This window comes from Musa acuminata, chromosome BXJ3-8 (genome assembly GCF_036884655.1).
Source record: "Musa acuminata AAA Group cultivar baxijiao chromosome BXJ3-8, Cavendish_Baxijiao_AAA, whole genome shotgun sequence".
Classification (NCBI taxonomy): domain Eukaryota; kingdom Viridiplantae; phylum Streptophyta; class Magnoliopsida; order Zingiberales; family Musaceae; genus Musa; species Musa acuminata.
In genome coordinates, this window is record NC_088356.1 from 4,595,725 (window position 1) to 4,621,594 (window position 25,870).

The 25,870-nt window shown below is 37.6% G+C and overlaps 3 protein-coding genes across 13 annotated transcripts; 2 read left to right on the forward strand and 1 right to left on the reverse strand.

Annotated features, from left to right (window-relative positions):
* Positions 1–528: 528 nt before the first annotated feature.
* Positions 529–8,366, forward strand: LOC135646126 (cation-transporting ATPase HMA5-like). The gene is made up of 9 exons (XM_065165309.1): positions 529–894; positions 2,759–3,373; positions 3,541–3,970; positions 4,223–4,548; positions 5,838–5,896; positions 5,975–6,317; positions 6,418–6,618; positions 6,696–6,953; positions 7,624–8,366. The coding sequence occupies exons 1-9, from the start codon at positions 559–561 to the stop codon at positions 8,098–8,100; spliced, it is 3,045 nt and encodes a 1,014-aa protein (XP_065021381.1). The 5' UTR covers positions 529–558; the 3' UTR covers positions 8,101–8,366.
* A 744-nt stretch (positions 8,367–9,110) lies between these two features.
* On the forward strand, positions 9,111–12,713 carry LOC135582234 (nuclear transcription factor Y subunit C-4-like). Of its 7 annotated transcripts, none has more exons than XM_065163645.1 (4): positions 9,112–9,182; positions 9,410–9,503; positions 10,338–10,403; positions 11,710–12,713. In XM_065163645.1, exon 4 carries the CDS (start codon positions 11,754–11,756, stop codon positions 12,546–12,548), a length of 795 nt encoding a protein of 264 aa, XP_065019717.1. In that variant the 5' UTR covers positions 9,112–9,182; positions 9,410–9,503; positions 10,338–10,403; positions 11,710–11,753; the 3' UTR covers positions 12,549–12,713. The 7 variants fall into 7 exon arrangements, with proteins under 7 accessions (XP_065019723.1, XP_065019717.1, XP_065019719.1 ...); XM_065163647.1 differs by having other exon boundaries at positions 9,127–9,149; XM_065163649.1 differs by having other exon boundaries at positions 9,168–9,182; positions 9,410–9,463.
* A 352-nt stretch (positions 12,714–13,065) lies between these two features.
* Positions 13,066–24,692, reverse strand: LOC103993637 (OVARIAN TUMOR DOMAIN-containing deubiquitinating enzyme 11). 5 transcript variants are annotated; one of them, XM_065163652.1, is made up of 12 exons: positions 24,471–24,692; positions 23,352–23,403; positions 23,215–23,273; positions 22,035–22,290; positions 21,554–21,627; positions 19,776–19,830; positions 19,608–19,682; positions 14,983–15,056; positions 14,832–14,880; positions 14,550–14,634; positions 13,363–13,419; positions 13,066–13,276 (listed from the first exon to the last, which is right to left on the reverse strand). In XM_065163652.1, the coding sequence occupies exons 4-12, from the start codon at positions 22,197–22,199 to the stop codon at positions 13,233–13,235; spliced, it is 678 nt and encodes a 225-aa protein (XP_065019724.1). In that variant the 5' UTR covers positions 22,200–22,290; positions 23,215–23,273; positions 23,352–23,403; positions 24,471–24,692; the 3' UTR covers positions 13,066–13,232. The 5 variants fall into 5 exon arrangements, with proteins under 5 accessions (XP_065019724.1, XP_018686150.1, XP_065019725.1 ...); XM_018830605.2 differs by lacking the exon at positions 24,471–24,692 and adding an exon at positions 24,316–24,464; XM_065163653.1 differs by lacking the exons at positions 23,215–23,273; positions 23,352–23,403 and having other exon boundaries at positions 24,398–24,692.
* Positions 24,693–25,870: the final 1,178 nt, after the last annotated feature.

Genomic DNA, 25,870 nt, shown 5'->3' on the forward strand with positions numbered 1-25,870 from the left:
GCGGGGACATTATAGAGTCCAGCCCATGGCCGACTCTAAGAAAGTTGGGCCCACATGACCCAATCAGTACATTTTATTCTTAGTTAGGCTACATAACTTGGGCTTTATTGGGCCAATTTAACACGTAATCTCGAAGCTTGTTTAATTTGGGCTTCCATGGCCCAATTTAGGACATGGCATGATTCCTTGTGATACACTCGTACCGTGAATGCAACGATAAGGCTCCTCAAATCCTCATAATGCAATGCTTTAAGACATGAAATCATATTTGGAAAAATCTTTATTTATAGTTTGAGAATCAGAAGCTCTTAATTATTTTGTACTCAAAATGAACATATCATTAATAGGAAAATTAAGATTCACCATAACATCTCTGACCATTAAAAATAAATGCATGTATTTTAAATATTAAAAATAAATAGCAAAAAAAATATAAAAGAATTGGTGGTAAAACATATAAATGGAGGGGTAAAACTGTCATTAAATACAATAAGCGCTTTAATCGTTCATTTTTCGGCGTCTTAATCGGACGCCTCTCTTGACGCGCTCAGTCGGTCAATGGCTCGGAACCCGAGAGACATCCAATTGACCTCGGCCAGCGGCCGGCGGGCGATCTCGGCCAGGGAGGATGACGGCAACCTCGAGGACGTCCGGTTGCTCGACTCCTACGACGAGGAGTCGGTTGCGGAGGAGGGAAGCGGGCGGGAGGAGGAGGAGGAGGAGGAGGAGGAGAAGGGGATGAGAAGGATCCAAGTTAGGGTCACCGGGATGACTTGTTCGGCCTGCACCGCCTCCGTCGAGGGAGCAATCTCCACCCTCCCCGGCGTGGCCCGGGCCTCCGTCTCCCTCCTCCAGAACAAGGCCCACGTCGTCTTCGATCCCAGCCTCGTCAAGGTCCGCTCTTTTCCTCTATTTTCCGCCCTTCCGTTTCCGGGTTGTCGGTGCGTCGTTGTGTTACGTTCTCGAGCTTTAATTTCGTTTTTTTTTTTTTTTTTTGCGTAGAAACTTCGGTTTGGATCGTTGGTTATGTTCTTTGTTATATATGGCCGTGTCGTACGATGAATCGGTCGTCAATTGCTGCAACTGAAGTTATGATGGATTTTGATTTGAACTAAAGCTTCTCATTCTATGGGTGGTCAAAGCTTCTCGTCCGAAATTTTTGCATTTTGTCTTAGGAAGATAGGGTTCTTGGGAATGTTTGATGTCGCAAACCCCAGTTTACCACTGGAATCATTACATGGGCGAGTCCTGTGCTAGGGATCCATTTATTTGTGTTGGAGCGCTTCTAAGTTCAAATAGGGGAAAAAGAAACATTGTAGCGTATTCATTGAGTTGTATTTAACTTCTCTTGTTTCGACTCCGTTACAGTAATAAATATGGATTAGGCTCCTTGGATTACATATATAAGTCTTCACAGGTTTTATTCTCTTCAATACCGTTCTCTATTTTGCTCTTCTCAAAGGGAGTTTTTGACTTTTTGTTTTACTCTTGTCTGGTTTTGATTCTTTTCTTTTATCTTGCATATGCAGAATTTGTTGGGATTCAAAAATTTAAGTGCCACTTATCAAGTATATATTTACTTTATGTAATTGTTCTGGTGAGTTCAATGGACTACCAAAATTCGTAGATTGTAATTAGGTTACTGCTGTTCTTGGTAAAATTGGGTGATATGTCCAATTTTTTATTGTGAAATATTGACTGTAGTATTTTAGGGCACCAACCCTGAGAGGCTGCCTCTGAATTGTTTCTTGGTTGATTGGCCATTCGAGTTTGAAATGAGGCTATAACTGGGCTAAACTAGGCTATTGGGTTTGCATCTGGTCTCAGACTCTCAGTGCATTGGATCACTCTACCACATATATTGGGGTTTTTGTTGCAGGTTATGTGGTTGATCCCTATCCACATCAACAAAATTGGAATCAGGATTGATCTTCCGTACCACGACACTTTTCCAATTAAGATTGAACATTTGAATGGAATTAATGCAGGAGAAGTGTATCATTGCTTCCTTTAAGTGTTTTTCAAGGAGATATTACTTGATTGGGTTACTTCTCCTTATAGATTGTTGTTGGACAAATGAAATATCAGTAGATGACTGCCAGTTTAATCTCTTAATAAACTTTCTTGAAGTTAGCATGATCTACTTTGACTATGTGGTTGGAGAAAAGAAATTATACATTTATTTTCATATATCAGTGAGCCAGTTAACTAATGCTTTCAATTGATTAGAATTGGTTAATTAGTTTCTGTAGTATTATTGTCTAATTTTCCTCTTATTAACAAAAACCACATAGTTCCAGATTTTCAAAACTGCTATCATGTTTCACTTCTCTATTATTATTATTTTTGTTAATTGCTTGAGTGAACAAGTGTTATCTATAGCTTACAGAAAAAAAGATAAAATTTATGTATATGCATTAAGCAGAAAGATACAAAAACTTGAGTGGTACTATGTTAGCATGTTGCTATACTGTTTCTTACTAAAACAAGTGTCATATATGGCCATCAAACAGAAAATTATTCAAGGGGCTTCTTCAGATATTTGGTTACATATTAATATGATGGAAAATTATTTTTATTTTATTAATATGATGGAAAAGTATTTTTATTTTCTCAAAGAGTTATCATGCTCGCTGAATTAAATATGTTTCCTATCGTCTTGAGTTATTAAACCATTTGTTGTTACCATGATTATAAATATATGATGAGTATTTTGGGCTTCCTTTATTGCTTGCTTAAATCATTATACCCTGTGCAGGATGAAGATATAAGAGATGCCATTGAAGATGCTGGATTTGAGGCAGAGGTCCTACCAGAATCTAATAATAGTCAGACGAGGTCCCAAAAGACCTTGTCTGGGCAGTTCAGGATAGGAGGCATGACTTGTTCAGCCTGTGTAAACTCTATTGAGGGTATCTTGAGTAAACTCCCAGGTGTGAAAAGAGCTGTAGTTGCTTTGGCAACTTCACTAGGGGAAGTTGAGTATGATCCAGCAGTCATTAGAAAAGAAGAGATTGTTAATGCAATTGAGGATGCAGGCTTTGATGCTGCTTTCTTGCAAAGCAGCGAGCAAGATAAAGCATTGTTAAGTGTAGCTGGATTGTCAAGTGAGATAGATGTACATGTTATACAAGGAATATTAAGAGACCTGAAAGGTGTGAGGCAGTTTGCGATGAGTAGTAGTCTGTCCGAAGTGGAAGTCATCTTTGATCCTGAAGCCATTGGTTTGAGATCCATAGTTGACTCCATTGAGCAGGGAAGCAATGGTAAGCTGAAGGCATCTGTCCAGAGCCCTTATACACTAGCTGCCTCAAACCATGTAGAAGAAGCTTCAAAGATGCTTAGGCTTTTCCTCTCCAGTCTGATTCTCAGTGTGAGTTTGATCCTTAGTGCTGTAAAAATAATTTCAGTATATTTGTCTTTCATAGGGTTCTAAAATATATTAGTCTTTTTCCATACTACTTAAATGTTTTAACCAAACTCATGATGCATTATTTTCTAGTAAATTACTAATTGTTGATGCTGATATTTTTGGTACAGATTCCTGTCTTCTTCATACGGATGGTTTGTCCTCATATTGTTTTTCTCAGTTCTTTCTTAGTCATGCACTGTGGACCCTTTCTGATGTCAGATGTATTGAAGTGGATACTAGTGAGTCTTGTTCAGTTTGTTGTCGGTAAAAGATTCTATGTGGCAGCTTATAAAGCACTGAAACATTGGTCCACAAATATGGATGTTCTGGTTGTACTTGGGACTTCTGCTTCTTATTTCTATTCAGTTAGTGCACTGTTTTATGGTGCATTCACTGGATTTCACGCTCCAGTATATTTTGAGACAAGTGCTATGATTATCACATTTGTTTTGCTCGGGAAGTATTTGGAAGTTGTTGCAAAGGGTAAAACATCAGATGCTATCAAGAAGCTGGTAGAGCTTGCCCCTGCAACAGCTTTGTTACTAGTGAAAGATGAAGGTATGACATCTCAGAATAACTTTGGTACTCAATGAAATATAATTCTTGTAGTTGTTTCTGTCATGCCCTCTATCTGCATTTATTTTTGTCTACCATGATTCTTTCTTAACCATCCAGGAAACTATGTTTATGCAATGGCATATATTTTGATGTCTATAGTTCAATGTGTTTGGTCTTTGACGTACTCTTTTGATTATTTAAGTTTTCTTTAACAAATAACTGAATATATGTATTGTGTCTTTGGGATTACAGAAGGAAGATATGTAGGGGAGAGAGAGATTGATGCATCTCTAATTCAACCAGGTGATATCTTAAAAGTTCTTCCTGGCTCGAAGATTCCATCTGATGGCATAGTAGTTTGGGGTACAAGCCATGCCAACGAAAGTATGGTCACCGGTGAATCTTTACCAGTATCAAAGGAAGTGTCCTCTGCTGTTATTGGAGGTACAATGAACTTGCATGGTGCCCTTCATATTCGAGCCACAAGAGTGGGATCTAGCACAGTCCTGAGTCAAATCATATCTTTGGTGGAGACTGCCCAGATGTCCAAAGCTCCAATTCAGAAATTTGCAGACTACGTAAGTAACTTTAGTGATCTTTGGTTCATGATTTGTTAAGGTTTTTGGCTGCATTTATTCTGCTTTATTATCTTGTTTTTGTCTTTAGCGGCACCTTCAAGCAGCTTATTGGTATTGGTAATAGTTTTGCTGGATATACTTTTTTTTTTCTTTTTTTGTTGTTCCTTATCTCTTTCTTTTTGTGTTTTCAAAGAGTACTTATTATTTCTGTGTTGGAATTTTTTTGAGAAATACTGGAACCAACAACTGTTTCCATCTGCATTACATTGTGTCAACATTTGTGAAATGGAAAAAAATTGTCTGGAAGCAGCTATCTGTTGATTTGATATTGTAATGATGTTTGATATAGATGAACTGTCTGTTCCTGGGTAAGCTGGTCGCTGTCCTGCATAAGTTTTATTAATTAACATCTTGTTTGTGGCAATAACATTATAAAGAGACTCAAGCAAAAAACTCAATAATTATAGACTTCATTTCGTAACTGTACACTGGAGTCATAACCGGAACTGAAAAGCTTTTCCATTAGGATTGGTTTGCTGTGTAGTCGTTAAGAAGCTTGACCATTGGTTGTGACTGTCTTTCTATCTCGATTAAGTCAACCATTTATGGCTGCTTGAACAAAATATTATTTTAGGAGAGATTCTTCGTAGGACAATTGACACAGAACATCCATCTAAACAAAGAAAAGATCACCAGGACTGATGTAAACGCTAAAGAAACTCATCACATTACTGGATCTGTCAAAATAATCATGAATCTTACAATCAAAGGTTGAACTCTAGAAGTTTGCATCTAAAAATGGTTCTACTAGTAGTCCTTATCTTATTGAAATGGAGTTTTTCAGTAAAATGTAGACAGAGGAGGCTTAGCTGGACTTTTGGAGTTCTCTTTGGCTAAGTTTCATGAATTAGATGCCTATTTTTCGTTAACATAAAACTTAAAGCAAATGAACTTGTTACACACGTAATCATAAGCCATCTTGATTGAGAGTAATCTTAACGCATAGTCATCATCCATTCTCTAAACAGCTTAGTGAACAAGCATGGAGCTCTTCGGAACACTGACTTTATATTATATTTTTCTTCCGAATGTTATTTATGCTGTCTCGAGTGCAATGGACATATCGTTTAGCAATCTTCACTTTTTTGTGTGACCAAGTTGTGTGAGGATTCTATTTTATGTTCCGTTATTCTTGTCTTTTATATGCTTTCTTCTGACTGAATTATCTTGATCTACGATAGACACTAAATAGTTTTTGATTCACTACAAGCTATTTATGCAAATTGCAGGTTGCCGGTATATTTGTTCCCATTGTTATCACATTGTCCTTGTTGACATTCCTTGGATGGTAAGGTCACACTCATGCTCAAAGTATGCTTTATAAACAGCTAAATTTGGTGGTCAATCTTCTATATGTCCTATATAGGTTTTTCTGTGGTATGCTGGGAGCATATCCTGATTCATGGGTCAAGGAAAGTAGCAATTGTTTTGTCTTCGCGCTCATGTTCTCAATATCAGTTGTGGTGATTGCCTGCCCCTGCGCTCTTGGTCTGGCAACTCCAACAGCTGTCATGGTAGCTACTGGAATGGGTGCTTCTCATGGAGTCCTAATTAAAGGAGGAGATGCATTGGAGAAAGCACAGACTGTTCAATATGTGGTCTTCGACAAAACAGGCACCCTTACTCAAGGCAAAGCTGCTGTTTCAACAGCAAAAGTTTTTGCAGAAATGGGTCTTGGGGATTTTCTGACTTTAGTTGCATCTGCCGAGGTGAGATGAAGAATCTGCGTACATATGAGATTAGCATGTTTCATTATGTCACCTAATAGTCATAACAACAATAACTTTTCCTCCTTTTGATGTGGTTCAGGCTAGCAGTGAGCACCCTCTTGCTAGGGCAGTTGTAGATTATGCACACCATTATCATTTCTTTGATGAGCTTCCTACGGTCAAAGGTGCTACAAAACAAATCAGAGAGGACATCTTATCAGAATGGCTTCTAGAAGCCATCAACTTTTCCGCTTTGCCTGGGAGAGGTGTGCAGTGCCTGATCAATGGGAAAAGGGTTCTGGTGAGTTAGTCGATAGGTTGTTGCTCTCTCCCCCAGTCCCTCTGTATGAAAATTGATGGCTTACACATTATTAACAGGTTGGCAACCGGGCTCTGTTGGCTGAAAATGGCGTTATTGTCACCAAGGAAGCTGAAGATTTCTTGATAGACTTGGAAGTAAATGCTAAAACAGGTGTACTTGTGGCTTATGATGGTACCTTCATTGGACTTCTGGGGATCGCTGATCCCATGAAAAGAGAAGCAGCAGTCGTTATAGAAGGCCTAAAAAAGATGGGTATTCAACCAGTTATGGTAACCGGGGATAATTGGAGGACTGCCCAAGCTGTTGCAAAGGAGGTTGGTTTTTGTAGTGTCTCGCACTTGATTGACTACAAAAATAGAAGGTTTTCATGCATATGATAGTGCATTATGACTACTTTGAGAAATTCCATTCTATCTCAATATTTGTTTACAAACCCGGAGAACATCCTAAATAGATTAGGTTATTCTTCAAAATAAACTAAAAAGGAGAATTTTTTTTCCCCTATTGATTTTGTCTGCAATATGTATTTCGTCTCCAGTTTTTGTCATTGGCATCACCGTGTCATGACCAATTCAGTGAAATTGGCCAATCCCACATAAACTTCCAATTAGTGGAATTTATCAGTGGTCCTGTCTCCATCCTTTAGTGATAAAATTTTCATATTGAAACTTTATTTATCTTTGAAGAGTATAAAATAGTTTTTTTTTCAAAAATTTACATCATGTCAAGGATAAACCATACTTTTGTGAGCCTCTGGTTCTATTTCACGTTCAAGTGTTCAATCTCATTGACATCGCATGAGTTATTCCATTTCCGTATGAGCTTAACTTAGGTATTTCCTTCCTCCTTTTGGATAGTGTTTGTTTGCATACATTTACATTTGTTATCGAAGTTTACCAGGTTAGGATTTACCAACTTTTGTAAAGTTAAACAACTTACACGAGGCAAAACTAATCGAACAGAAATGATTTACGTTTCTCACAGATTGGAATTGAGGATGTGAGAGCTGAGGTGATGCCAGCAGGAAAAGCTGAGGTCATTCGCTCACTCCAAAAGGATGGAAGCATGGTTGCCATGATTGGTGATGGCATAAACGACTCCCCTGCTCTGGCGGCTGCTGATGTCGGGATGGCAGTCGGTGCCGGAACAGATATCGCCATTGAAGCCGCAGACTATGTCCTAGTGAGAAACAGCCTTGAGGATGTGATCACAGCTATTGACCTCTCAAGGAAGACCTTCGCACGAATCCGCTGGAACTACTTCTTTGCAATGGCGTACAATGTTGTAGCAATACCCATTGCAGCTGGTGTCCTTTTCCCCGTCACGGGGCTTAGGATGCCTCCATGGCTGGCTGGCGCTTGCATGGCTTTGTCATCGGTGAGTGTAGTCTGCTCCTCTTTGCTTCTGAGAAGGTACAGAAAACCTAGGCTTACCACAATATTGCAACTAACTGTTGAATGATTCCATAAATGCCCATTACAATTTATCACAAAAGAAAAAATAGCTCAAAGTTTTTCCAATGTATACTCAACTTCAATCTGAGGTTGTGCAATCTTGCAACCATTTACTATTCTTTTGTTTATGGGGGGTCAAAATGGTTAGAGAAAGTGAAAGAAAAAAAAAAGACTCTCTTATACATCATACAAATTTGTAAACCAAGATGTATTTGACTGTTCCTACTCAGGATATTCAAGTTAGATTCCTCGAGTAGAGGTGATTTGACCTCATATAGTTTCTCAATATTTAGCTGTGTTCTTCTTTCAGAATGTATCAAACTCACAGGACTTGGATCATGTTTAAACAGATTTACCCTGCATGAAGCAGAATATGATGAGATGATGCTCTCCCCAATCATAAACAACATTAATCTTGTGGAGATTTGATTGGTGAATTTTCTTTCTTTATTTTTACAAAGAATAAATATTGCAGATGGAATCAGATCTTCCTTGCAAAGGATATGCTGTGTTTAATCAATGCTGCCTCTCATCCTTACAAGTCACATAATTTTTTTTTTATCAGAATTTTTAAATAATTTATTTTTATTATATTAAATGATACATAAGATATTTTCGTATTGATTCGAACATAAACCTATCAATTATAAGTATTGTGTCAAAAAAGATATATATTGGAGTTAAGTCCATTAACTCTTCTCGTTTCCTTGATATTTATAAGATTCCAAAGAACTCCATTGACATTATGGAAGAACTGATGTTATCGGGTTCACGGATCCGAACCAGAGTAAAACCGGCCCAACATGGCGATGCAAAGCATTTGAATCCGGAGACGACGACCAAGATTCATAACAAACCACCCCTCACTGCGCCTATAATTTACCCGCACTGCCATCCAAACTCCAAACCGTGGTACCGACCCCCACTGCTTTTTTGGACCACCGGACCGATGAGATCTGTCCACGTGTATACATGGGGTCCACGTTGACACGCCGCCCCTGGTATTCGACTCCCCCCCTAATTCCTTTCGCCGGTCGCTCTCTTTAGGGTTTCCAGGTAGATCAGCTCTTCTTCTTCGTCTTCTTCAAGGTAAAAGAAGAAATGAGGGACCGGACGAGTTTTGTTCGATTTAGTGTTCCGTATCTTTGTATTCTCGATCTCCGTGCCTTAGCTTTTGTTGGCGTTGAATGGTGCTTCGCGAATTCGTAGGGTTTGAGTTGAACGTAGGGTTTACGGTTTTCGATTTCAGTTGATTCCTTGCTTGAACAAGGTCAAAGTATTTTTTTATGCAAGGAGTCATTGATTTCGGTTCACAGGGGACGGTTGAGCCTTCGGGGGTAACCTGCTGATTACGTCAACGACATCGGCGGGTGAGGAGCGATTCTCATTCTTGATTTCTTGATCTTCGAGGTGATTTCATCTTTGGATTGTTTAAATACCTTTCTCTTTATTTCCTAATGGTTGCTATTTTGTAATGTTTTTCCTTTTCCTGTTTCGTGCCCTGCTTTGGTATGAAGAACTTGTGTTGCCTGAGATTTTGATGGGTTGGTGATCGACGTTTCATGAGCCTGAAATTTGAGTTTCTTGCTTTTGGTAGTTAGCAGAATCCCTGTAATTAAGGAGCTGCTAAAACTCTCTGTTGGAGCAGTTGAGAGCAGGCAATTTATGCTAAAGAAAATTGTCTGCGAAGCATTTGTCCTGCTTAAGTAAAAAGAGGGTTGAACTTGGCTTAGAAGCATGTTCTTCACAGTTTAAAGGTGGAGATAGCTTGAAGTTTCCTATGCCAAACCTTTTAGCTTGTGAAAGAGTGTTGGATGTAACTATGTCACCACTGAGAATCTTTAGTCAGTTTGATGCTTTGATATTCGGAACAAAAATTCAACTTAAAGAGCACTTCTTTTCCCTAAATCTTTGGTAATCTTTTTACTGTTACATATCCCTTAGTCCTCAGTCTTTAGAGGGATTGGGGAGGAATTCACTACGTTATGGATGGTGAATAAAATTGCTTTCAATTATGTGATTCGCAATAATTACAATGTTCTATGGACGGTGATGTAACCAAGATTTTCTTTGACACACTCTAGTCACCATCTATGAATAGCATTTGAACTCTTCTCTTGCGCTTTCTGTTCTCATGCTTCTTTATGTTGGATGGTCTCTTTACCTCTGTTTCTCTTGGTATCGGAAAGCCCATTTACTACCCAGATTAATTAAACGAAATATAACTTTTGATTTCCATGTCAGGAGCTTTTGGTGAATTGAACTTGTTAGCAGAAACCCTGGAAGTTCACCTTGATTTGACTTTTGAAGGTAAGATTACAGTATTGCTGGTGCAATTGGCAGTTAAGATGTTAGTACTTCAAAGTTTTCAAATTTCTGTAGGATGAAGTGCCTTTTGCTTGTAACCCTGTTGCTTCTTCACATGTTCCTTGTTTCTATCTCAGTTTAGCAACAGGATTCAAAAGCCGTTATGTCCATGAATAGTACTGAAGCTTCATTTTTTTATGTATAAATATATATTATTAAAAAGAAGTTTACTGTCTAATATGTCCTGACATGCACACCATGCATAAGTTATCTATAGCACTTCTACTGTCTCTAAGTAACTCAGTGGCAACTCGATTGCTGGTTTCTTTACCTTTTCTTTGTCTGTGTCCATGCTTTTTTTATTTTTCCGAGTGGGTGGGTTGTAGAGAGTATCATGGTTTTTCATGAAACCAAGTGAAGGAATGTTGAGGCGGAGATCCTGTCTAACTACCAAGAGAGAGGTGGAAGTCCCTACATTGTGACATATAAAGTACAATCTAAAGATTACAACGTTAGGCCTATGATGCCTGGAAACCAAGTGATGTTGTTTAAAAGAAACCTGCCCTAAGATCATGAAGGTGCATCAAGGCCACTGTTCTGTCTATAGTACTGTAGCTCTTCAAGTGCTTTCAGTATTTGTTTTTGTTAATGGAGGTTTTGCCATTTTGGAATGCTACTGTTGTCTTAGATATTTGAACACCTGTTAGAGCTTTCTAAACTGCTTGATAAAATTCTTAAGCTCGGAAAAGCAGAGTTGAATTCGGCAGCAAAGCCAACATGAACCTTCTGATAGGACTTATATGTAGCTACGGATGTAGGTTGTGGCATCCCCTACATCAAGGGCTTTGTCTCTGCACAACTGGAATATAGAAGATAATTAGCAGGAGTGATGTAAGATTAAGAGTATATAGCCACTGAGCTTCCCGATGAGTAAGAACCCATGTTTTGGACTCCTGGGACTGACTGTTGCTGATTTTGTTTATTCCTATAGTCTGCATATCACTTAAATTTTTTAAGACTATATTACTTATGCATAACAGCAGTGTTGTATTATATTCCAGTTTCTAGTTTGTGCAGTTCATACATCTGAAGGAAATTACGATTCATTATTTCTCTTTGTTTTTTGGCTGTCTGCAAGACTTTATAGAACAAGTTGTGTTCATATTGGAATTTTTTTTACATAATATGCTCGTGCTGTAGCTACTGGCTACTTCCACCATCGCTGTCCTTGTGATTGATTTACAAATGACATGAGTGTAAACTATTGATTACTAATTAAAATTTGTCATCTTCGTATCTGTTTTGCCAGTTGTCTGGCACAGTTCTGTAGTGGAAACTTAAGAGCCTGTGGCCATGGAACAGTTGACGCAGCCGTCTTCACCTGTCATTGGAGTTGTTTCTGGTGCTGCCCAAATAGCATATGCTGCACCCATAATGCAACCAGCAGCACTGGTCACTGGAGCTCCAGCAGTATCAGGAGCTATACCTCCCGCAGCACAACTGACCATAGCATATCCTACTAACCCAGGCAATATTGCAAGCCAGCACCAGATTGCCTACCAGCAGGTCCCGCAGTTCCATCACGAGCTTCAGCAACAGCTTCAAGCCTTCCGGTCCGACCAGATGTTGGAGATAGAAGAAACTACTGATTTCAAGAACCATAGCCTACCGCTTGCCCGAATAAAAAAGATCATGAAGGCCGACGAGGATGTTCGTATGATCTCTGCTGAGGTCCCTGTGGTCTTTGCCAAGGCGTGTGAAATGTTTATATTGGAACTGACGCTCCGGTCTTGGATCCACACCGAAGAGAATAAGAGGAGAACGCTGCAGAAGAACGATATCGCCGCCGCCATTACCAACGCTGATATGTTTGACTTTTTGGTTGATATAATCCCTAGGGATGAGTTTAAGGACGAGGGCTATGGTATCGCAGGGGCTGCATTCCCTGCTGTAGGCGGTCCTGCTAATTCAGTACCTTACTGCTTCGTCTCGGCACCGCAGGTGCCCGACCCTGCAATGACGATGGGGAAGCCTGTAGATCAGACTGCTGCTGCAACTTTATATGCTGTTCAGCAGCCACATTCAGTGGCTTACATGTGGCAGCTGCCAGAAGTGCAGCCGGGACAGCAGGTGCCGGAAAGTGAGTAAGCCAATGTGTGTTTTGGGGATCGTTGGAGTTGTTAGAAGAATGTCCAATGGAATATGATTGCTGTTAGTAGAACATGAAGGAAGTTTGCCTGTTGCTGAAGCAGCAATGGACTGTGTTGCGTGCCAAAGATGAAAGGAGCACGGCTTTGTGATGCTTTGCTTTTCTTTGCTGTGATTTTGTGGTGCTTTTCTTTCTGTTTGCGGCCCGTACTTTTTGTGATCGGGAATCGACCGTCTTACCTGACCGGCCATAAAGCAAAAGATTCGATGGACTTCAATTGTTTTTACCTGGCCATAAATCCTTTCATATTTAGGTTACAAAGGAATCATCCCTGTAGGCTTTAGCTTCTTGCATGTGAAGAAATGCCTGACTAACTTCTATTGCATTTAGGTCCTCAAGGAGACATCTGAGTTGTTGAAGCGCAGCTAAGAGGTTTAAGGGTTAGATAGAGGTGCTGTTGTAAGTGCCCTGTGCCTTCATCTCCGTGCATTTATCTCAGTGCTCTCTCTCATCACCTCTCTTATAATATACTTTTCATACACATCATAATCATACAACAAAATGTAACACAAACCATTAAATACATTAACGTGAATGGAGACTAAAAAAGTCAATAGGGCAGAGAGACCGAGGAGGGAGGAGGAGATCAAACTCCGAAGCAAAATAATACTGGAACCCCTCCTCTAAAAGAGCCAGTGCTTTCTTTTTGGTGCCCGTGTTGGAAGATCTGCCAAGTAAACACCTTAGTCTCAGATTCGTGTAATATATCCACATGCAGTAAAAAGTAGAGAGGATCGAGACATTGAGATTTACCATCAGCTTCATACAAGGAATTGTAGTGTACTTCACTCCAAAAGCTCAGCCATAGTTCTGGAATGCAACGATCCATTAGGGCGAGCGACAAGTGCATACAACAAAAGGCATTCCTAACATGTGTTTTATGCAAAAGAAGAAGAAGAAGAATTCCTAAAGTTTCCCTAAGAAATGTCAATGCCTTGACTGAATTGTTACTACAGATTCTTGAGAGCTCAGCTAAAGCCATCACCTCCTCCTTTCTGTGCAGTAGATATTTGGAGGCTGGCATATGAGGGATCCAGTAACAGTTTTATATAGCTTCTGTCAGTAGCAATAAGCTAGTAGTTATCATTAGTAGGTACAAGCATCTTCATAATTGGTGTCACAGCTTGCTAACTGGCCTGGCGATCCTGTCCTATGAAATTTCCATTGTAGGTGCTCGGTGATCATCCATCATTGCCATTAATATTCTCCATCTTGCACATATCACATTGTGAAGTGCATTAACTTAACTTCCTAGTTGGGGCTAAGTTCTGTTTATCCATCAATCGGTATCAATATTCACCACCTTGCCCTACTATCTTATGATGTGTATTGCCTTGATAATACTAATAATCCATTTCTTTGCAAGCAATCACTAAAAGAAACAATTTCTTGATTCAAAGGCAATGTAATCATGAAGCTTCTTTGTCTTTCTGTTCCTAGCATACCAAGTGAAAGACACCCATCATCTGTCTCAGCATTGCAAACGAAAACTTCACAATACCATGATGTTGTAGTTGTATTTATATGACATTAAAAACCGATGCAGAAACTTCATACATTTACAAAAAAATTAATGATAACAAATTTAAAAAGTAACCTATGTGGGGAAATTAAGAAGACGCAAAAATATATAGGTTACAGTGCTCTTTCAAAATTATTGATAAAATACAGACATCTGCATTCCAATCATTTACTTACAAAACCACATTAATTATTTTGCATAACATTCTTAGTGTGCAGATGAGGACTAAAAAATATAGATAAAGCCATGCACGTTCCAGTTTCATTGAAAAAAACATAAATTAAAATAAAGGTTCATTCAGAAGTATTTTATAAGTTGTTTAACAGCTTGAAGTCACAGCCCTTAGGATTAAAGAACCATGAGATTTTGCAACAAATATGAAATGTTATACTGGAAATCTGTATGAAACATTCTTTACCTCTTGTTGGAGATTGATCCTTAGGATTAATTTCAATAAAGCAAGTATCTCTGAAGGATGTTAGCAGACAAATTTTTGCACCAAACTGCCAAAAATAACAAGCTCTCAGAAAATAGCAACATGAAGTTCTCTGGAATTTCATATTATTTAAAATTATCACTACATGTTTTATAGCTGCTCATATCGTCAAAATATGTAAATTTTAAGATGATGACACGTAGTTCGAACCATATGTGTATTAGCTTGTTCTAAATCAGGAAACTGGGAATAGTTCAAGATTACCCGGTCTGCAGCTGCTTGCAAGGTTAAGTGATCTCCCCATTCTCCAGACCTGAACTCATATAACAATTTGCAAAAGCAAAGGTTATAGTTGGTAATGGTGACAAACATAGACAAATGAAGCATAGAGGAAAACAAGATTAATAAACCAAACCTTTTCATGTTTTTTAAGTATGTCTTGTATTCCATGGGAACATAACTTTCATAATAATTCTTGAACTGTTTAAGCTGAGAAGGTAAAAAACAGAGTTAGTGAAGCATATTACCATTTTATTAGGATGGAAAAAGAAAGGGGCTCATCATCCTGTAAATTTAACAATTACAACCACTAAAGGAAACGACTTCTAGTGATATTAACATGGAATCTCTTCTACAGCAAGAGCGACAGTCACCAGTTGAAGCCCATGTAGGTTAGTGCAGCATATAATCATCGACGATGATATGCCAAGGCTATGCTCGACACGAACAATATACGTGATGTGATCCCCTTTTTCACATTGATATCTGACCTAAAAACTGGTGTTGTTCCAGTTGTCAAACAAAATCACTAGTTTTATTACTCCCTATGGACAAAATACCTAGACTGCAATTGAGCTGGATTCTTGTTTAAAACTAAAGATCAAGTCATTATTTTCCCAAAGTTCTGGACCAGATAGTTCAGAAACAACAGATCTGTAGCCATTTCATTAAGAACCTTGATACCTTTTGTAACTAGATTTTGGCCCCTTATGATGATCTTTAGCAATAGCATGATGTGTTCTTTTTGGCATTGTTCACCAGTAAAGGTTACTTTTGAAATTTGCTATTTAAGAATTCAATTAACAAACATACTCATCATAGCTTGAATGATCATATGACATCCATGTCATCTGCACAAACTGAATATCAACATATTCCCAAAATTGAAACAACTGCAATCATTAGATTGGTTCTTCTCATAACTATTCTACAAAACTATTAACTTTAACCAGAAGAAGAAAATTCTCGAGTCTCCTTTCCAATAACCAAACAAGAAAATAGCAAATTCAATATATGTATGATTTGAGCATCAATGTTCACTTTTAGAAGCTATACACTTCATCTTATTCGTTGAACAGGCAATTCATCAAGAAGAAAACTTCAGGTTTTATGCAGAAGCATTAACTTTAAGTAAATATACCAACAACAGTAAACAGGTGATTACTATCAACTTGAAATCATCAAGAATTAGATGATGTTAAGGCAAAAGGTCATTACCGTCCAAAAAAGTATAAGATTACAAGATTCAAGTAATCTGACCTTTTATTATCTTGAATCCAAAGAAATTTGCATCTTCCTTTGAAATTTCACAAAAGAGTTCTTGTGCAGTGTAGAAATCACCAGTAAGTAAAACTTCAAAATTGCCAACATCTAATCAAAGTGGCACTCTTAGAAGGATTCTTTAAATTGGAACTTAAAAAGCCAGACCACTACATAAAAATTACTAGAAACAGTAGAAGATAATGTTGGCTCCAATATTGCAGTTCGACATCAGTGCCGTTGCTTTTTGTTTCTCACACAAAGCTGACTATATCAACAAGTAAACACCATACTCTTGAAAATATATACATTTTTAAAATTTTATATGTGCCCACCCACTCTTAATTTGACTGGATCCTCAAAAATTTGCAAATCTCATAGATACCTTTTTAAGTCTACAAACTTTCATGAATAAGCTTGTAAATATCATAAATATTAAATACCCTTCTAAAGTTGAACAAACTTCATGAACACCTTTACAGATTTCAAATAATTTAAAAATACAAGTGCAACCACAATATTTGCAACTTCCGAGGGGCATATATGAAAAACTTCACATATTTTTTTGAAGGATATGCACAAAATTGCCCCTATTATTTTCATTGTCAAATGGCTAGTAATGCCATACACTTGCAAATGTTGCAGCCAGGTATTAAATGGAAAATGAAGAAAATAACTTTGACTTTAACAATAACAATTTTTTGGTCAAAACATCAAAGCAAGATTTTTAATCTCATAATGTACCGGTATGGTATAGTACCGACGTATCAAGCGGTACACCTAAAATAGACATAAAACCCTTTGAAATTATCTGAAAAATAAAAAAAAAGTTAGGATAGAATTTTTACGTTAGAAATTAATATACATTTAGTATAGTTTTAGCAAAACTAATGTAAATTTGATAAGAATAGTGTCACATATCTTTTTCGAACTTTGAGGAGTAGCCTTGTGTAAGATTCGCAATTTCAGTCTGTTCCGAATCGTCCTCCGTTAATATTGAATTATCTATAGAAAAATTATTTGAATTATTATATTATTTTGTATACAAGTTAAACCTTAAGATTCAAATGAATTAAGTAATCATATGTATAGATATAGCTAATTTTATCACCAAAACGAACGATGGACCTTCACGGGTGATGGATCAAGATCCTCAATCATATGTATCTGTATATCAATATGATATGTTTATCGGACTCAATCCTGAAATTGATCACACGACATAGTGTATTAATACACTGTATGTCATTGGTGTATTAATGTGGTGATGATCGTGCTAGTTACAAGTGCTCTGCAAGCCAATTACATGAGTGGTGACACGTGTGATACACTGCACAATCTCTTTTGGTTAATATTAATAATGATATTTTCTCACTTTATATTATATGATTAATATATTATGATATCCTTGAATCTGTGTAATGGGAATTGGATTATAATGAAATCATGATAATGAGACTAATTCGTCTTTAAACATAGATCCTAAATATTTCTGGTCATAAGTTACTCGAGAAGGACATCGAGATAACCGGACAAACCGGTGTACTATATACCCGTTTATATGATGGAGGCAGCTGGTCTCATAGTTGCTTGTGTGGGGACATTAGGGATATAGTATAGGTGCTCATTGGAGAATGAGTTTATTGAATGATCTGCTTACAGAATGTTGGATGGTTAATGATACATTATCGCCCGACAATGATTTCGTAGTCTCAATTGTGTTTCTGGTCCTTAGACTTCAGACGCTAAGGATACCTTGTTCGAATACTCCGTTCTTTGACACCGCACTTATATGTCTGGAAGTTTCAGATCTAGTACAAACGATTATTGGGAATGACAGTCAATCTTACGAAGGCAATTAAGTGTCAATAAAGGATCATCTACTCTTGGTATTATGAGAGGAATATCCTGTGTGTTCTCACTTAAGCAAATCCTTAACAAGAGTTACTCGGATTGAGAGAGAAAGAGTTCTCTGGGAGAATCCAATAAGAGTGAGACTCGGATGGATTTCGTATAGGCCTGACAGCACCATGTCCGGCATACGGTTTCCGGGATATTAGATGGATGAGGGACTATAGATACATGATCATTGAGTGCTTATATGTCCAATGGATTAGATCTCCTTGTATCGTCTAGGAACTACGTAGTGGTCTAGTACGTCCATAGTCGATAAGTTGAGTGAATTATTATGGGGATAATAATTCACTGAGTCAGAAGGAGTTCTGACGGGTGCAACTCATTGCCAGCTCGGTATTGGGCTTAGAGGCCCATACACATATGGTGGATGACGCGACAAATAGAGAATTGGATATGAGATATCCAATAAGCTTATGTTTTAATGGATCTATTAGGTGAGACCCAATAAAGCTTGGAGTGGTTATTGGATGGGGATTCAATATCCATTAAACCAGTGATTATTGGATAGGGATGCAATAACCACTAAGAAAGATCCATTAGGGTTAGCAAGAGGGGTTCTCTATAAATAGGAGTGGGGCTCAAAGGATCATAGGCTAGACCCTTATAGTCGTCGACCTCCTATCTCCTCCTCTCCCTTATGTGAGCCTCCCTGGTGTGAGAGGACAGCAAGAGGGGCTGACCCCCTCTCTTGATTGCTGCTGCGTAGTGGTGCGCGATCACGAGGAGAGAACCCGCTGCGCAAGAAGGAGCGTTGTCGCTGCGTCTGCTGTGTGGATTACCACTAGAGAGGAGTTTGCAAGAGCTCTTTCATCCCACGGACCATGATCTGCGATTTAGGGGATATACGATCTCCCCTAGGTGAAAACGTCTTGATGTGGTTTTATCGCTTTGAGTTTTATGCTCTCGGCTGTTGCCCGACGATCCAATAATATCTATTTTGGGAACGGTTTTGTTTTTATTTTCCGTTGCGCATGTGATGCTCCCCTAAGGTTTCCCAACAAGTGTCGTTGGTTGATTGTCGTGAATCTATAAATCATTGCTTTGTTGAGTTTAGGAGAGTGAAAATATAAGAATAAGAGAGAGTGTGTGAGTAAAAATGAGTTTAGCAGTTTAAAAGATTGCGAGTAAAAGAGAGCTTAAGAGAGTGAAATGAATTGAAAGAGGGGGAGGGGGGAGGATTTAAAAACTCTTTAGGATGCCTACAACGGTCAAATTGACCGTTTGAAAACCGTTATCAATCGGTAATGGTCAATTTCGACCGGTACCGCTCGGTAAAGCCCCGTATTGCCCGATATGGGGCCAAAAATATGATACCGAGTGATAGCGGATGGTCCGTGTGCCCACAGGCCGGCGGACTAGTACGTACTGCCCGGTATGGTACGAAATTAAAAACCCTGATTTTCATACTAAGAATACACATCGAATCCATACATATATCTTGGCAATCCTACCGACACCAAAATGAAAGTAGAGAATAGATAAAAGTTAACCAATACAAAGCTTTTGTTTGAAATTTTATATTCTCAGATAATTGTTAAAAAAGAAACGAGGAGGAAAAGCAAATAGAGAAGACAAGAAGCACACCTGCTTTACAACTGTCTTTCTCACATGCCTATGATACTCAGGATTGTGGAAAAGCTGATCTGCTACTGCTCGAAACTGTTTTATCAAAAATTGAAATAACAAACAAAGAATTCAATCATCAAACAGCATCATAGTTATCATGTATTAACATGGTTCAATGTTACGGACCTGGCAATTTCCATCTCCTTCAATTTGTAATTCAGCTAAACCATACATGGCCAATCTGATAAAGAGAACCTCGGTCAATAATGTTATAAGGAAAAAATAATATAAGTCCATATGCAAGAACCACATGGAGGTAGGACAAGATGCTCCCACCATATGATGTGTTAAACATTAGGACAATTATTGTCTTGTTTGAGCATAAGAATACTGGTACAACTTTCCATCAAAGATGCAGAAATGCATCATAAAATTTGAAAGATCATTCAATATATATTTGTCTCAACTTTTAACAATATAATCAATTTATCTTTTTTTTTTCTGTATCATGAGCTCAGTACCAAAAGGTACTAAAAAGAAAGCGAAAAACAATGGGTTTTGTACCTCAGTAAGTAGATATTAGTTGAATTAAGCAGTGGTTTCGGAAAAAACAAGCAGGAGAGGGAAAAAGGCCCAGACAATAGGAGCATATAGATGTGAAGCTGGTTTATATGAAAGAAGAGGCAGCATTTTTATCTGATCTCAGGCTTAAATAAACAGGTGTTCACATATTTTGTCAGGGAAACAGCAGAAAGAAGTTCTCTGGATGCAGTTGATAATTCCCTTCAAGGACAGAGTAGAGAGAAGAAATAATAGAGGAAAAAAGTAGATGAGGAAAATAAATATATGAACAGTAGATAACAACAGTAACAAAGGCCTGTGGCCAAAACAGTCTCACTTCCATTCACAAACCACAGAATACTCATGACAGCACCTCATGATCCATCGTTTGTAAACTTCACTTAATCAACACTTTCATACTGAAATTAGGACTCCTAGTCTCTGTTTAAAAGTTCCTTTTGGCTCGTATCATCTAGACACACAATAACCTACAAAAGAGTCTCGAGTGACTTCTAAAACAGACTATCCAACATAAGTGAAATTAGCACTTTCCTGAAACCTAGATTGAACAGAACTGGTGCAATGCTCTATTCAGTATGATAAATAATTCCAAAACTACTGCTAGTAAATCTTTGAATAACAATGATGTATTGGATTGTTCAACAAATCAAAATTTATATGTGAAATAGAAAATTACACAATGTTTTAACTTTTAATTGACCTTTCCAACCAGATTTTACTCCAATTTCGGAGAGGTAAAGGCCTCCTGAGGATCTATTCTAAAGAGACAATAACTATATTTTCCACAAAGAACAAGTGCAAGTCATGATGAAAAGAGATATTCTAGCTCCCATGTATAGGCTGCTGAACTCAATAAACTAAGGAAAATATGAAAAAGGGTTGCCATGCATAATAAACATTTTTTTCTCATACACACATCAGCAACTTGTTTCTTTTTCCGATGCCTGCGACTCAATTCATTTATATGACAGAATTTTTATTCCCTCTAATTTCTTTTCATCAGCTTTCTCCTGCAGCCAATTATCTTGCGTTAGGCAGGTTATTGAATATTCATCATTGAATTGGTGGAGTGAGTCTTCTCTATTGAAAGGTATCAATCATGATGAGACTGGAATCCATTCAAGTCACTTAATTACAACATAATATAATAATTTCATAATAGAAAGCTTCTGCATATTCAAGAGTAGATTATTGATCTTCTTAAAGTTCAGTCAAGAACTCAACCAACCAGTTGGACTTGTTGTAGCAAGTTTACAAAATATCAGGAGTGAATACCGTGTAGTTAATGATGTGAAAGAAAAGAAAACTAAGCACACAGTACATTATAATATATATATGTGTGTGTGTGTGTGTGTGTGTGTGTGTGTATTATGCATCAATACCTTTCTGATAACCTTTCATGATCCAATGTTGCATTATCGACATCAGGAATTTGTCCATTCACCCGAGGGGTATGCTGTCCAGTAACAAAAACATACAGGTTATGCATCACCATTCAGAAGTTAGCATTACAGAAAACAAATGCAAAATAGTATATACAAGTTAATAAAACAATACTAGATATGCAGATAAAAAATTTCCCTCCAGCTTAAATTCTAATGACAGAATGTGCAGAATGAAATAAGTTTTCTGACATAAGCGACACATAAGCAGCAAAATATCTCAACCATTAGCAACATTATTATCAAAGGAATAGCAGAAACCAAGAGCGGTTTATGGAGAGAGATGAAGAAAAGGAGAAGATTATGGCATAGCATTTTACAGTTGCAAATCCACTGGGAAATATATATATATATATATATATATATATATATATATATATATATATATAGACACTGATTACAAGTAATAAATCTAACATACCGGAATAGAGTCTAAATGAGATAGGCGCTTTCCTAGATTCCTTCCATTATGATGATTTGCTTCAGCTAGAATGCTACCTATGGTCATGTCATCTTCAGTCTCCTGGATATTGCTACTTCTGCTAGAACTAGAGCTTTCACGAACATAGTCAGGTTGTCCAGACATCTTATCTTAGTGAAAGCATATTTGTTGGAAGAGCCACAGATCACTTCGCGGTAATAAAGAAAATTTCAGTTACTTGGATCTGAGACCTGGGCTGTAGAACAAAGAAACAAATTTGGCATATGTTAGAAGCAAAATGAAGAAAATTGCATCATTTTAACTCCAAAAAGGACCTCAAAAATCAACCTCAAGTGTGAAAAATTTAAAACAATCACCACCAACTACCATTAAAAATTTAGTCAACTTATATCCCATGCTCAGGAAAAACCTAGTCCTCAAGATTAAAAAAACAAAAAGCTACAGTATGGCAGGGACAATCAAATAACTCCTAGTTGTCCAATGACAGACAATAAACTATAGAAACTGTCAATTTAACCAAATCTTAGAACTGAAATGTTACATCGTCATGTATCAGTCAAGTGAAATACCATAAATTATGATATTTATTTGCCCAGTTACCTTTGGCTCCTTCATATTCCTGCTAAAATAATGTAAATTATTTATGAGATTAGCATAATCATGTGTTGTGAAGGGAAAAACCTTGGGTCAATCATAAGGTAGCTTCGTAGTGACCTATGCATCATGGCTTAAAATTACAAAAAAAAAATTCTTTGAATGGAAGTGCAAGATTGAGTACAACTGACCAGAGTTAACAGGATGATTCGAGAAAAACAAGAAAGTCAGAAATGAAAAGAAATAGCCAAAACATTGTTAAAAGAACAAAACCAGGGTCCAACTGACAAGATGGATAAAACATCTGCTACAAATTATTTTAGTTGAGTAAAGAAGAAAGGTTTCATAATTATACGCCATTTACATGGTTTACCATCAAAAATACTTCTCCTGTAAAAATTCAGTTCTCTGTCAGTAATCAATGATCGCATGGAATTCTACATAAAAAGGACAGATTTCTAACATATGTACTCATGATTCCACAAACATTAACAATAGATTTCCTTCTACAAAAAAAAGGGGAACAAGACGAAAGAAAACAAAAACAAGCAAACAATAGTTATACCAGTAACTAATTGAATCCCAATATAAGTTGTGTTGGACAATGTCAAGTTCTCCACAAGCCTTAAAAAGAGCATTGAATTAGTTTTCAATTCAGCATCTAGGAGAACACAACATTGAGGAAATGAATTTCCTTGTTACCATGCAGCTGATCCTCCCGAGGCCTTGTAGTAGCACCCATGTTGATATTCTCCTTTTTAAGAAGCATATGATGCAGTAAGCTAGTACCAAGGGAAACCAAAACCAAATGGGACAAATATGAAGCCTGAACTAGTGTCTCCAGACACAGAGACAAGGAAGGAAGACCATGGATAGCAACATACTCTCTTATGCAATGATTGTCAATTTGTCCTAAATCCTAGGGACCAGATTGTATCAATTCTACTGCTGCATGAAGGTAGAGTTGAGAATTTAACTAATTACAATACAGCAATCAGAACAAGAAATATATATATATATATAATAAGAAATTTTCAAATAGGAGGAAAGCCTTGCAAAGTGTTATGACATGAGGTGGACAATTTGGTTTCCCTTGGTAATCGGTATTATCGTCATAAAATAGGCATGAAGAAATTGACGATACAAATTTCATGCAAATTTTGTTGGAACAAATTGTGTACCAAATTGACAGGTACAAGACCAAAAATATGAGATGTGTTTTGTAAGTTATCAATTTCAAGATACATAAAATGAAAATTTGCTACCCAGCTATATGCCATAACCCCTTTCTGTGTGGCAGAAGTAATAATGTGAATCACAAGAGGTCCAACGTCATCAGCAATTTTAATTCCATATCACATTTGCTACTAGTCCCATCTCCCACTCAACCTTACTTCCACAAGCTACCCTATTCTACAACTGATTACTCCTTCGGCAGACCAATTTTACAGGCGCATCAACTAAAGCATCAAGAACCAAACAGTAGCTGATCTAGCAGGAGCACCGACAACGATGCAAAGAGCATACAGAGAGAAATAATTGCATACTCTTCGTTCTTATCAGTAAAATAAATAGAAAATGCATCTGATCGTTAACTTCTCCATCACAATTGGAAAATATAACAACGCAAAGAGAGTAAAACAATCAAATACGTCGAGATGCTTACTCTAGTAAATCCCCTCTATTCTTTTATTAACGAAACCCTATTGGATGATTCAACCAAAAATAAAGCATTAAACGCAAGTAGCCTTAAACCCTATTGGAGCATCCGCCGACGGAGATCGGGAGCCAGAAAGAAGAATAAGCAGGGAAAAAACACACCAGGCTTCGGGGATCTTTAGTGCGATCTTGATGGGATCGAAGTCTATGGATTCGAAGCGAGTTTATGTTGTGCTGCTGCGGCCTTTTCCACGAAAGAGGGGAGCGGAGTAGTCGTAGACGAGTCGCGACCACAGAAAGAGAGGGAGGTGTGCGGTAGAAGTGAGACGTTTGGTGTTCGGTCACAGCCGCTCGATCACTGCAGCCGTACCGCGTCACCGTTCGTTGGTCAGGCGACGGTTCGTTCGGCGGCGTCCACGTTGTACGGGATTCTTTGCACATACGTGCCTTCGCGTAGATTTGCGTTGTGACGCTACGCGGAAACGCCACGTATTCCGTGACCCATATTTGACTTGACTTAGAGTCGGATCTAATGTGTGTTTTTTTTTAATATATATATATATTATATGGATGTTTTCTTATACAAAACCATATATATTTTTTAGAAGTTTACTTTTCATAGCCCTTTTTACTATTAAAAATATTTTTATTGATAATCTCTTTAAAATAATAAAATATTATTTTATTATTTATAATCTTAATATTATCAATTTTATCTTTTTTTTCTCGTAATCTCATGCTTCATGTTATCGTCATCGTCGCATGGACAATGGCATGCTTCATGCTCCCTCCCCCCTCTATACTCTCTATTAATAATAATATTTTTCTTGTACTTTGCTAACATCGATATTCTCCTCAAGCTCTTTGTTGATATCATTGCCACTAATGTCACTCATTATTGTTCGTTGTTGACAATGGCATCATTCAACCTTACTCGTTTCCCCCTCAATATTATTCTTTGATAAAGAAGAAAATATAGATGAGGAATGAGAGAAGAAATAAGGAGAATACGAGGATATATCCATCTATTTACAAAGGGTAACTAGGAATGGTAAAAAAAATTAAAATGGGGTTATAAATAATAATCTATTTTGATATATTATAAAAACTCTTTATTTTTATCAAATGATACCTCCATAATTGATTTTTACTTAGTGGCACCATTTTTTGTTAATTTAACGAAAATATCATTTATCCTTGTTGTCGTTACTCCCGATCATCATCACAGCTACTGTCGTTAGCCTTGCTTAGGGGGAGGGTTATCGTGGGCGATGTTGCACAACTGTTGATTGTTGAGTCCATTGTGCCATCCTCGTCGCGTGGGTGTTAGTGGTGTCAACATTATCGAGAGCAAGGGTGAGCCCTACCTTGACAAGCCACTAAGTTGACCACCACACCAACCTTGTTCCGTGGGAGTGATGGGAGAGGAGGAGGCTATGTAAGATGAATGTTACTTACACCCTAGTCGGATATTACTAGTACCCTCATCACTTACTATCACGTGAGGTAGTATAGACTCAATGTGGAACGGCAAGTGATAAAAAGATGAGAGGAGAAAAAAA